The 13,170-nt window shown below is 51.2% G+C and overlaps 1 protein-coding gene across 1 annotated transcript; it reads left to right on the top strand.

Annotated features, from left to right (window-relative positions):
* The first annotated feature begins 325 nt into the window (after nt 1-325).
* Nucleotides 326-2,968, top strand: LOC101841767 (galectin-7). Its single transcript, XM_040734608.1, has 5 exons — nt 326-436; nt 1,045-1,107; nt 1,439-1,527; nt 2,041-2,242; nt 2,819-2,968. Exons 1-5 carry the CDS (start codon nt 341-343, stop codon nt 2,930-2,932), a joined length of 564 nt encoding a protein of 187 aa, XP_040590542.1. The 5' UTR covers nt 326-340; the 3' UTR covers nt 2,933-2,968.
* Nucleotides 2,969-13,170: the final 10,202 nt, after the last annotated feature.

The following is a 13,170-nucleotide window of genomic DNA, read 5'->3' as shown; positions in this document are numbered from 1 at the left end:
CCTGGGGCAGGAGTAGGGTGGTGGGGGTAGGGATGGGAAGGCGGCTGGGCTATTAGGATCAGCAATTGCTCGGCATTCCCACCCTCCCTCTGACTGCCTTCTAGAAACTTCTTTTTTCATCCTTTCTGATCTCCCCCACACTTTCTCTGGAGTCCTGGAGGCTGAAACTCCGGCCCTTAACAGTGTCCCCGTTACGTTTAGTTTATCTGGGTGGTGACTGGGGGCTGGGACACCCACCAGGCCATATCCCATGTCACCCTAGCTGGGTGGGGAGATCGGCTCAGTTGAGAATCTCTGCTGGAGACGTGGGAGGAAAAGGAGGACAGACGGGCTATCGGGGATGGAGACACAAGTCAGAAAAACCACTGAGAGGCAGCCGCCTGGAGACTACCTGGCCTGTGGTGGTGTGATCTTTGGGCACACGGCTCCGCTGCGTGTGAGAGCTTCAGGGAGGCTGCTCTCTGTGTGACTCGGGGTTTCTGACATGCACACATCTGGACACCCAGAGGCCTCGGCAGGGCCACTGTTAAGCGTGCCTTCTTTGCCTTGCCCCCATCACTGGGCACTTGGAATGTGCCAGACATAGCTAACACTCTGGTAACCCTGGGCCCAGCGTAGGAGAAGCAGAGACAATGAGTGTCCTGGGGGTCCCAGTAAATACCATTCAGCTATCATGCCTGCCACCAATGGCAGAGGTAGACTTAGTTGGGCTGGGTTCTTGGGAGGAGGCTCCCTCTGGAAAAGGGTTAGTGGCAGCTTTGGCTTGACGGGCATTTCTGAACGCAGGGAAATCCTGTCCCGGGTGGGGCGCGGGGTGGGGGGCAGTACAGAGAGAACCTCTCCAGCCTTGGTGTTGAAGGATGCCCCTACTCTACAAGCCTAGGAAAGGGGGAAGACAGCCGCACCCCCGGCTGATGTGGGGGCGAGGCAGGAGGAGACTGGCCCAGCCTTAACAGATTTGCCCTTAGGGCCGGGGTCTGTGCCAGGTGTGGGTGTTGGATGGGAAGGGTGGAGCTGAACCACCCCTTTTTGCTTTTACTTAAGGTCCCCTCCCGCAGCGCCCGGCCTCATTGCTTCTGCGTCGCTGTATCGGTCATGGCAGGAAGCGTAAGTATCGTGAGGCTGGGGGAGCTGGGGCCAGGGTGGGACAGGTCAGAGGCCAGGCCTGCCGGAAACCTCCCCTGCAAAGCCAAAATAACAGTGCCAGGACAACTGGTTGCTGCCGGGTCTCTTGGGTCTCGCCAGCAGACCCCGGTAGCTTCCCTTTCCCGCAACTGTTTCTGTCCCCGTTTGTGCGTGCGTGTGTTCGGGCTCTGCCTCTCCTCCAACCCCCACTCCCTCGTGTGTTCTGCCCCATCCCTGGAGTTCGTAGCTGGGGCTGACTCATCTGTTTCTCTGTCTCCCTGGTTCTCATGCCTGCCCCACCCAAATCTTTCAGGCCACCAACAACAAGACCCCCCTGCTTCAGGGCGTCCGCACGGGCACTGTCATGAGAATTCGAGGTGTTGTCCCTGAACAGGCTGGCAGGTGACATCCTGGGTTCCAGGGAAAAGAGCGGGGGCTCTCCTGCTTCAAGTGGGGTCTTTGATTCCTTGTTGCTACCTTAATTTGGATGTATTCGTTGACATTCCCCAAGACTTCATAGGCGGGTGCCCTGGTCTCCCAAACAATTTAGGGTTCTAGGGCAACCTCAAGAATCCTTGATTAGCCCTAAGAATCCCATGTCTCAGCTTTCGGGAGCCTGAAAATCTGCCTTGGGTCTTGCTGCCACCCTGGATGCCCAGGGTACCTGGTCATCAACCCATGGTCTACTAAAATTGGGACCTCGGACTTTGTGGGAGTATTGGTAAGCTGGAATAATAGGGCCCATGCTACCCGGCCTGCTCATCTCGGGTGGGATTCCCTGAAATCTGGAACTTCAGGACAATGCCAGAGTCTGGAAGTGAGGGGATCCCGGCTATAAACACAGGGACTCTGCGTTGGTGGGTTTCTGTCCGGGCACGGGGATTGCTGATCTCTGAGGCCTACTGTCCCTGGCAGGTTCCATATAAACCTGCTGTGCAGCGAGGAGCAGGAAGCGGATGCCGCCCTGCACTTTAACCCGAGGCTCGACACATCCGAGGTGGTCTTCAACACCAAAGAGCAAGGCAAATGGGGCCGTGAGGAGCGCGGCTCGGGCATCCCCTTCCAGCGCGGGCAGCCCTTTGAGGTGCTCATCATAACCACAGAGGAAGGCTTCAAGGTGTGTCGTTGAAAGGGAACGGTCAGATCCAGGTCTAGAGCGGAGTGTTGGGGATGGTGCGGGGGAGGGTGGAGGGGATGGGGTGCGGGGGAGGGTGGAGGGGATGGGGTGCAGGGGAGGGTGGAGGGGATGGGGTGCGGGAACCGCGGTCCAGGGCCTCTCTCCTGGTCTGCCCTTAACAAGACCTGAGTGATCAAGAGCCGAGTGCCCAAGGGGCGGGTGGGTGTCCTCGCAGGGTGTTGTGAACACAGACTCGCCTCCCTGTTGCTCTGAGACCAACATCCAATATCAGATCGCGGGATGGTGGGATCGTGGATGAGGCCGCTCTCCCACACCACTCACCACCTTCAATACCCGCCGCCATAGGAACGGGCGCTCAAATAAATAGTGGTCGTGACATCGGCCGTCCACACTGAGGAACACCTTTGTACTGTGTGGCTCTACACTCGCTGTGTCCCATGGACAACAGAGCCATTTTTCCCTCTGCGGAGAGGGAAGCTCGCTGTGGATAGCGCCTTCCAGGGCCACAGACCGCGCTCCGCATCCACAGGCCTGACTTAAGCTTTCACCCTGCAGGCGGTGGTCGGGGATAAGGAGTACCTCCACTTCCAGCACCGGATGCCACCCGCGCGCGTGCGCTTGGTGGAGGTGGGCGGAGACGTGCAGCTGCATTCGGTGAATGTCTTCTGAGCCGAGGGCGGTGCCGTGGGGGAAGGACCGCAGAGTGGGGGGTGGGGGGTCTGTGGATGGCGAATAAAGTGTAGCTGTAGTTCCTGACTGTGTCTGTGTCCTTTATGTATAGCCGAAGAAACTGAGGCTCAGAGAAAAGCATAGGGACCCAGGGTCAAAGCGAGCCTCAACCTGCAAGCCAAGGAGGTAGCTGAGCATCTCCCAGGTGGTGGTTTTGGTGGGGGAAGGGTAAAAAAATAGTTTGTGTAGCCCAGGCTGGCCTCAAATGGCATTCCCTTGCCTCAGCTCTCAAATGCTGGCAGAGATGGGGGGGGGTGCGTCCCACATCAATTGTAACTATTTAGAAACTGTGTCTGTGTGGAGTATTTGTGCATGAGTGAAAAGGATGTCATTTTCCTTGGAGGTGTTGTTACAAGCAGTTGTGGGTGCTAAGAACCGAACTCAGGTCTAACACAAACAAGAGCATCAGCAAGCCGTTGTGTCCCGGGCGGCCTGCTGGCATTTGGAGGTACCGCTTTGTGACACTGTGTCATCTTTACAAAGGTCACCAAAATGCTTCCTTTTGAAAAGGGGGAAATGCTGGGCATGGTGGCTCATGCCTGTTGCAGAACTCTGGGGGCTGAGGCGAGCCTGGGATACTTCTGCCAAAAAACCGACAAAAACAAAATTTGAAAACTCAGAAAAGAGGAGTTTGTCTCTCTTATTTGGGCGTCCCAAACTTTCAGAGCCCCGGAGGCGCCTGGGCGGGCCTGGGCGGGCGGGGGTGGGCATCCCACTGGGTGGTACCCAGCTGGGAGCCGCGCCCAGCGTCGGGACAGGTCCCTACTCGCGCATCCCCGAGGCAGACGCGATGTCTTCAGCAGATGATACTCCGGGCCGGGCGGGGCGGCGCGGGCCGGGCTGGGTCCCCGTCGCGGCCGTGCGCCCCTGGGACACAGGTCCTGCGGTCCTGACCCGAGGATCCCGACCCCGGCCCTGCCATAGATCAGCGGTTTTGGCGACGGGGACCGGGTGACTGGCGCGGCCAGCCTGGGTTGATTTTCAGGCTCCGTCGGGGTGGCACCAGACGCGGTGCTTCTCACTGGAGACCAAGGAGAACTTGCTCCAAGCTGCCTCTCTTTCCAGAACATTCTTCTGGAGACACGCCCAAGAAGGACAGGCCGTAGGTTTGTGCCCAAGCCAAGAGCACAAGCGACAGCGCCCCCTAGCGGCCATCGTCCGCCTTGTCACCCGGATCAACGCGAGCACAGGAAACTCGCCTGCATCTCTGTGGCCTCAGTGGGGGGACCTGGGGGCAGGATCCCCAGGACTTTGTTCTTCCTCCACCCAGGGTATCTGCCCCTGGGATCTTCTGCTGGAGACCCCTCGCCTTGCCCGTGCCCTGAATACCCAGAGGCCGAGCTAAAGAGGGCGCCCCTAGTGGTAGAAATGAATTTCTGGACCCCCCTCCCCCCCGTCCACGGAGGCAGTGTTCTGAGTCAATTCTTTTTTTTTAAATTATTTTATTTTTATTTTTAAATTTAAATTAGAAAAAGGTTGCTTCACATGTCAATTCCAGGTCACTCTCCCTTTCCCTCCCCACCTCCCACGCCCTCCCACCAATCCCCCAATATCCCCTTATTTCCCCAGGGAGGGTGAGGCCCTCAATGGGGGTGTCCATAGTCTGTCATTTTATCCAGGGCAGGGCCTAGACCCTCCCCCAAGATTCCAGGGTGAGAGTGCATCTCTCATTGTTGGATGGGATGGGAGCCCAAAGACCATTTGTATACCCGCGATAAATGCTGATCTACTACCCAAGGCTCAATAGATTTCCTAGGCCTCCTCACTGATGCCCACATTCAGGGGATCTTGATCAGTCCCATGCTGGATTCCCAGGCATCAGCCTGGGATTCAAGAGTTAACCTTTGTCAGGTCAGCTGTTTCTGGGGTTAAACCAGCCCAGTCTTAACTCCTTTGATCATCAGTCCTCCCTCTCTGTTACTGGCTTTCTTGAGTTCAGCTCAGTGTTTAGCCATGGGAGTCTGTCTCTTCTTCCATCAGCCACTGAATGAAGGTTCTGTTTCCCAGACTCTCTGGCCATGGGATTGTAGGCGGGCACTCCCCAGATCTATGTCTAAATTCCATATATGAGAGAGTACATGCCATGTTTCTCTTTTTGTGACTGGGTTACCTCACTCAGGATGGTTTCTTCTAGTGCCATCCATTTGCCTGCAAATTTCAGGATTCCATTGTTTTTTTTTCTTCTGAATAGTACTCCATTGTGTAAATGTACCACACTTTTTCTATCCACTCTTCGGTTGAGGGGCATCTAGGTTGCTATTACAAATAATGTTGCTATGAACATAGTGCTGAGTCAATTCTTTATTTACAATTAAATTTATTTATTTATTTTGTTTTTCTAGACAGGGTTTCTCTGTGTTGCCCTGACTGTCCTGGAACTCGCTCTGTAGACCAGGCTGGCCTCGAACACACAGAGATCCACCTGCCTCTGCCTCCTGAGTGCTGGGAGTGCGTCTTCCTGTGTGCCTGGGTACACGTTTTGTGCAGGCATAAAGGTCGAGCTTGAAGTCAAGAATCTTCCTTGGGCTGGCCGGTGGGGGCTCACACCTTTAATCTCAGCACTCAGGACACAGAAGCAGGTGGATCTCTGTGAGTTCGAGGTCAGCCTGGTCTACAGAGCGAGTTCCAGGACAGTCAGGGCAAACAGAGAAACCCTGTCTCAAAAAACAAAAACCAAAACAAAACAAAAGGAATGTTCCTCTATGAGTCTTCAGTTTATTAATTGGATAGGTCTCAGAAAAACCTGATCTCTTTGCCGGGAGGGAAATCAGCTTCCTTTGAGGATCTGGTATCTATCTGCCTTTTAATAGGAGGCTTGGCAAACATGTCCATCTTTTATGTGGGTTCTGGAAACCAGTTCTCTGATTATCTTCATCATCTAGGTACCTTAATCCCTAAGCAATCGTCCATAGTCCTCAACGAATGAATTGCCATTTATTTATTGTTTTGGAGGCAGGGTTTCATTGTAGCCTCTGGCTGGTCTGGAACCTGCCACATAGATCAGTCTGGGATTGAACTCAGATGTGGGTGCTGGGAATAAAGGCGTGTGCCATCACACCTGGATCAACAAGTTGATTCTTATTTACTTGTGCTAAGTACTTAGTTTTAAGTGCTTTTGTGAAGATATCTCTCAGAGGGACTGCAAGGGTAGCTCAGTGGTTAGGAGCCTTTGGTGCTCTTGTAGATGACCTGAGTTGGTTCTTCCTCTGGAAGAACAGCCCCGGCTCTTAACCACTGAGCCATCTCTCCAGCTCCCATAAGAATAATTCTTTCGGGGCTGGAGAGATGGCTCAGAGGTTAAGAGCACTGACTGCTCTTCCAGAGGTCCTGAGTTCAAGTCCCAGGAACCACATTGGTGGCTCACAACCATCTGTAATGAGATCTGGTGCCCTCTTCTGGCGTGCAGACATACATGGAAGCAGGATGTTGTATTAATAAATAAATAAATCTTAAAAAAAGAATAATTCTTTCAAAATGATAACCCAAGCAGATGGGGTGGTTGCATAACTTTGATCCCAGCACTCAGGTAGTGGCGCACGCCTTTAATCCCAGCACTCGAGAGGCAGAGGCAGGCGGATCTCTGTGAGTTCGAGGCCAGCCTGGTCTACAGAGTGAGTTCCAGGACAGCCTCCAAAACAATACAGAGAAACCCTGTCTCGATAAACCAAAAAAAAAAAAAACAAAAAAAGCCAAAACAAAACAAAAAGATGGTTTCATGTATCCCCAAACTCACGCAGTTGAAGATGACCTTGAACTTCTGATCCTCCTGCCTCTACCACCTGAGTCCTGGCACTATAGGTGTGTGCCACCGTGCCCAGTTTTATTCAGTGATGGAGATAGAGCCTAGACTTTTATGCATGCCAGAAAGCAAGCGCTCTACCTACTTCGTCCCATTCCTAACCTCGAAGTAGTCCTTTTCAATCCCCCCTCACCCCTCCAGCCCCCCCCCCGCCCGCCTCGGTCTCTAGAGCACTGGGATTGTGGGTGTACACCACATTCAGCAAAATGTTGTAGATAACGCATTTTTTTTTTTTTGGTTTTTCGAGACAGGGTTTCTCTATGGCTTTGGAGGCTGTCCTGGAACTCACTTGGTAGTCAAGGCTGGTCTCGAACTCAGAGAGATCCGCCTGCCTCTGCCTCCCGAGTGCTGGGATTAAAGGCATGCGCCACCAACGCCCGGCCGATAACGCATATTTGGTCTGGCTTTCTCATCCTGCCTAAGGATGTATTGGTTATCTATTGCTGCATAACAAGCTGCCTGGAAACCTAGCCCCACTGATTCTCTTACTTGGTATCTGAGGTTAGGAATTTGGGGGCGGCTCCCTGGTTGGTGGCTTAGGACTGCTCATGCCAGTGGAACGTAGGGTCCTATAAAAGAGAGAGTGGCACACTTTGGATGGGGGACCAGTTCACCTCACTGCCTGTGGCTCACAAGCTAAGAATGAGTTTTCCAGGTTTAAATAGCTAGAGAGGAAAAAAAAATCAAAGAAGGCTCCCATTAATTGATACTGAAAATTATATGAATTCAAACTTTGGTGTCCACAAATAAAGTTTTATTGGCACTCAGCCACGCTCATTCTGTTGTGTTATCTAGTGGCTGGTATGGTGCTCTACCAGCGTTGCAACATTGTGGCATCGCCCGCAATGCCTCATGGGCTTGCATCACCCGAAGTGCCTCGCACACTCAAGCCAAGCCCTATACAGAGAAGGCGCACAGCCTTCCGAAGACAGGGTTTCTCTGTGGCTTTGGAGGCTGTCTTGGAACTAGCTCTTGTAGACCAGGCTGGTCTCGATCTCACAGAGATCCATAAAATTATTTTTATTTTATGAATATTAGTGTTTCACCTGCATGTATGTCTGTCTGTGTGAGGGCATCGGATCTTCTAGAACTGGAGTTGCTATGTGGGTGCTGGGAATTGAACCTGGGTCCTTTGGAAGAGCAGCCAGTATCATCTTTTTGGATCTGATTTCACTCCAGCGGAGAGAACTAGGCCCCCAGCCTGGCTCTAAATCCTCCCTGCCTTCCTCCTGTGTTCTGCTTCACCACACAGATGGCAACAACATGTGCTACTGTAAATAAAACAACTACACTTTAAAGTCAGTATGTGTGCGTCTGCCGCATGGCGCATACAGAAGTCGGGACAGCCTCCAGGAGTTGGCTCTCTGCAACACTTGGGGATCAAGTTCAAGTAATCAGGCTTGGCAGCTGACACCTGATCCATCTCACTGACCCTGATTATATTTTCTGAGACGTGAATGGCTGGCAGGGGAGCCCCGGAGAGCTGCCTGCATGCCTTCTCTCCGTGTTGGGCGGGCGGGCATGTGCAGCCGAGCTCAGCTTGTGGGGTGTTCGCGGGGTCTGAGTTCAGATCCTCCTGCTTTCCCCGAAGTAATTCTACCTGATAAATTCTCTCCCCAGCCTCCCTAGTCTTTTTATTTTAAGGGTTTTGTTGTTGTTGTTTGAGGCAGATCTCTGAGTTCGAGGCCAGCCTGGTCTACAAAGTCAGATCCAGGACAGCCAGGGCTACACAGAGAAAACCTGTCTTAAAAACAACGAAAACAGAAAAAGATGATTTCTCTTTCTGGAGACAGTGTCTCTCTATGAGCCAATGGAATGATTTATTAGCTGGTCGGCAACTACACTGGGGGTTCAGGATCCCAGTGTAACCCTGAACCTCTTTCAGGGTGAGCTTTTAAGCACAAAGACCTTATCCTGGGATGACATGCTTCAGTTAACAAGAAGTTAGGCAGGAGTGGAACTCCAGAAGCCAAAAACCAAGGTTAGTACATTAGAGGATTCCCAAGACTATAGACACTGGTGGATGAGGTCTTTGTTTCCATTTTGTCAAGCAGTGCTGTCTGTGTGCTGAGTTTATGGCCAGAATGGTACTCCCATCATGGCGTCAGTGGTGCTAAGGTCTGGAGCCCTGTGACCGTCCCCACTGGTCTTAGTGAACGAGTCAAATTGTGAACTCATCCTGTTCTACAGAGGTGTAGTTGGTCCTAAGGACCATTAATTTTACTAAAATGGCCGGGCGGTGGTGGCACACGCCTTTAATCCCAGCACTCGGGAGGCAGAGGCAGGCGGATCTCTGTGAGTTCGAGGTCAGGCTGGACCGACAGCCTCCAAAACAATACAGAGAAACCCTGTCTCGTAAAACCCCAAAAAATTTTTACTGAAATGATACATAATTGGCCATGTAGTTTAAGATGCCGGGCTTCACTCTTAATCCAGTCAGAAGGAGAACTAAAGGTCCAGTCATTGCTGATAGCAGAGTGGTTAGCCAGGGGGACCCAGAGAGCAGACACTGATGCCAATCATCTGATTTATGTTTTTGTCTCTTGCTCTTTTTTTTTTCCAGACAGGGTTTCTCTGTATTGTTTTGGAGGCTGTCCTGGAACTCTCTCTGTAGACCAGGCTGGCCTCGAACTCACAGAGATCCACCTACCTCTGCCTCCCGAGTGCTGGGATTAAAGGCATGCACCACCAACACCCAGCTGTCTCTTGCTCTTTTTGAGTTTGTTTTTTCTTTCCAACCATGGAAAGATCAATATTATTAGCAAAGAAACAACAGGTTTTTTCCCCAAAAGCCAAACATAGTTTCCTTTATCTCCTGAGAAGCAAATCTAAGCCTCTCTGATTTTTTTCTATTCCTTTTTAAAAATTTAAATTAGAAACAAGTTTGCTTCACATGTCAATCCCAGTTCCCTCTCCTTCCTCTCCTCCCCTGCTCCCCACCAGGCCCTCCAGCCCCCTACCCAATCCCTACTCCGTTCCCCAGGGAGGGTGAGGCCCATGGGTGATTTTCAGAGTCTGTCATTTCAATCAGGGCAGGGTCTAGGCCCTCCCCAAAGAGTCCAGGCTGAGAGAGCATCCCTCATTGTGGGATGGGCAGCCAATGTCCATTTGTATGCCTAGGATAAATACTGATCTACTGCCCAAGGCTTAGGTAGGGCCTTGGGTAGTAGATCAGGATTTTATCCCTTCTAAACACAATCTCATAGCTGGGTAAGTCTTTCCCTGCATGGGGTGCAGTGGGCCCCCAAAAAAGGAAGGAGGCCCATCCACCCTTTGCTGGACTCTTAGGCCTCCTCACTGACACCCACATTCAGGGGGTCGCCTCTCTGATTTTGTAGGACATTTCTGTAGGGGAATCTATCGTTTTAATGAAGGAACAGAATCTTCTAATACCTCTGTGTCTGGTCAACACGTCTACTCAGTATAGGAAGCATGAGTACATGCTCACTAAGGAGTCTCAGGGGCCCAGTGATATCGTTGTTGTTCATATGAATTACCTTACAAGGCAGAACAGCAGGCATCAGAATAAGGGTACAAGCCTGGGTTAAAGGTTTTGGATATTACACAAGTCCTCTAATGTTTGTTTGGGCTGTCCCTGGTCACAGGGAGTTTTGTTGGTCCGACAGTCTGCTTAGTTCCTAGTCCCACGTAGTACAGGGGCCAGGTGTCTAAGCATGACCACAATCCTGGCCAGTTTCTGTCTGGGTCCCTTCCTGGGGCAGAGACTCTGCTTCTCCAGGTTTTTCCTGTTTCCCAAAGGCCAAAATCTTTTAAAGGAATTTTTCAGGAAGCCTCAGTTTTACAACCCCAGTTTTTACAATGGAAACTCCCTTGTTTCTGGCAAGTAGGGGCCCAGCAGTAGAGCATGTGTAGAATTGTAGACTCTGAATTCCTACCTCGGAAGGTCAACTCCTACATCTTTCTCCATACAACCAGACACTTAACCGGGGCATCAGTGAACAAAAGTTAAGGAGTATGGGTTGCTGGTCTGTAGTCACGCTAGCTAATACCTTCCCTGTATCTGTCTTCCTCAGTTCCCAGTCCAGGCTGAGGGCAGTGGAGGTTGGGCCATGACCCTGCATTCATACCCATAATGCAGGGAATGGAAGGGTCCGGGGCCAATGGAACTTTAATTTCAGTGGGTCCATAGTCCGAGACGGTCCATTTGGCAGCGACCTCTGTGGCTTCCACTCTCTTGACGTGGGTATGGTGGATCCGTGATGTGATGCCAGCTACCGTCACAGCCATGGCGGAGAGAGTCAGCTTGTAGGGCCCCTTCCAGGCTACTTCCAGCGCCACTTTGGCTGCCTGCCTGACGCAGACAGTGTCACTGGGCTAGAACAAGAGGAAACCGGTGGTGGAATCGGAGGTCGGCTGTGTCTCTCAGAAAGCTTACTAAATAGCCTGCATGGAGGGCTGGAGGGCCTGTAGTGATCTGAGAAAGGATGGTTAGAGACTTCTGCCTGCCGACTGCGGGACTCTGAGCCTGGGAAGCAGAGGGGGAGGTCTTCCAAACCCAATCTCACAGCTGGCTAAGTCTTTCCCTATATGGAGTGCAGTGGGCCCAAAGCTAAGGAAGGAGGCCCATCCACCCTCTGCTGGACTCCAATGAGGGTTCTGTTAGCTTCTTTTAACATCCTGTTTATTCTTTTACCTGCCAGAAACTCTGAGGTCTAGGTCACAGTGAAGTTTTTTGTATCTGTTTAAAGCTTAGGTTTTGAGAGGTTTTGGCTATGAAAGCCGGGCACAGTCAGATCCCATTGCTGGGGAAGCCAAATCAGGGGACCTGTTTCTGGAGGAGCTGAACTGTTTGAACACTTGAAACTGTTCTGGGAAGTGAATGTTTCTGCCCACCTGGTGAGTCCCTGTGCCATGGTGGAGTTAGTTTTCCCGGGGTAAGAGGACAGCCAAGTTGACAGTGGTGAGTTCCTCAAACTGAACCCAAAGGTAGGTCAGGAGTAGCAACCACATCATGGGGTATAGGTATAGGGAGTAGAAGATCTTGACTCAGAGGGTTTTTTTGTTTGTTTGTTTGTTTTCCTTTCTTTCTTTTTTTAAAGATTTATTTATTATGTATACAGTGTTCTACATGGGGTATAGTGAATACAAGATCTTGACCCTGAATAACTTGGTTTTTTTTTTTGTTGTTGGTTTTTTGTTTGTTTGTTTGTTTGTTTTTCGAGACAGGGTTTCTCTGTGGCTTTGGAGGCTGTCCTGGAACTCACTTGGTAGTCCAGCTGGTCTTGAACTCACAGAGATCCACCTGCCTCTGCTTCCCGAGTGCTGGGATTAAAGGCGTGCGCCACCAACGCCCGGCGGTATTTTTTGTTTGTTTGTTTCTTTTTTGTCTTTTCTTTCTTTAAATATTTATTTATTGTACACAGTGTTCTGCCTGCATGTATGTCCACAGGCCAGAAGAGGGCACCAGGTCTCATTACAGATGGTTGTGATCTACCGTGTGGTTGCTGGAATTGAACCCAGGACCTTTGGAAGAGCAGTCAGTGCTCTTAACCTCTGAGCCATCTCTCCAGCCTAGCTTTTTTGTTTTTCAAGACAGGGTTGCTCTGTGTCACAGCCCTAGCCATCCTGGAACTGGCTCTGTAGGCCAGGCTGGCCTCAAACTCACAGAGATCTGCCCACTGCTGTCTCCTGAGTACTGGGATTAAAGGTGTGCGCCACCACCGATTTTTTTTTCCAAAAGTTTTTTGGGTCAACTCTCCTCTGCCAATGGGAGGCTGAAGAATGCATCTTTCAGGTCCAAGATAGTATGCACCTGATTCTCTGGAAGAGTCGGGCTCATGAGAATCAGAGGTCCCAGGTTTCTTCATAGGCGGGAGAGCTGTATTCCAGGGTTACTGGCAGGGTTCCAGGACGCCTGTCCCTTCAAGCCAGGCAGTGTGGACTGCAATCTCCCCTTTGTGTCCAGGGTCACTGGGTATTGTTTAATCTCCGTGAGAGGAGCCAATCTGGTTAGCTGAACAATTTTAGGAGCTTGGTGTTGGGCTGGGGGAAAGGGACTGGATTCTGTCCACGCCCATGGGAATCTTTGTCATCAGTCTGAGAGATAGTCGAACTGTATCCTTTGATTGGAGACAGAACTTCCAGCTGGGAGATAGTCTTCTGAAAGAGGTGAGACACCCAACTTTTTCTGGGTAACTGAATTTCCAACTGTGTCTCATCGTCAGAGACGATGACTGTGACTTTCGGTTCAAACAAAGGTCTCTGTTGTTAAACGCCTTCAAGCTACCTACAGTCACTGCGACCTACTCCCGCCTTTAAATCATCTTTTTAACTTTTTTCTAATATCTGGGGCCGACTGGGTGACAAAGGACATCTTTTTAGTACCCATCTCTAATCCTTTTTTTTTGGTTTGTTTTTA

This window comes from Mesocricetus auratus, unplaced genomic scaffold (assembly GCF_017639785.1).
Source record: "Mesocricetus auratus isolate SY011 unplaced genomic scaffold, BCM_Maur_2.0 Super-Scaffold_100038, whole genome shotgun sequence".
NCBI lineage: Eukaryota > Metazoa > Chordata > Mammalia > Rodentia > Cricetidae > Mesocricetus > Mesocricetus auratus.
Note: the sequence above shows the minus strand (reverse complement) of the source record. Positions and strands in the feature narration are given on the sequence as shown.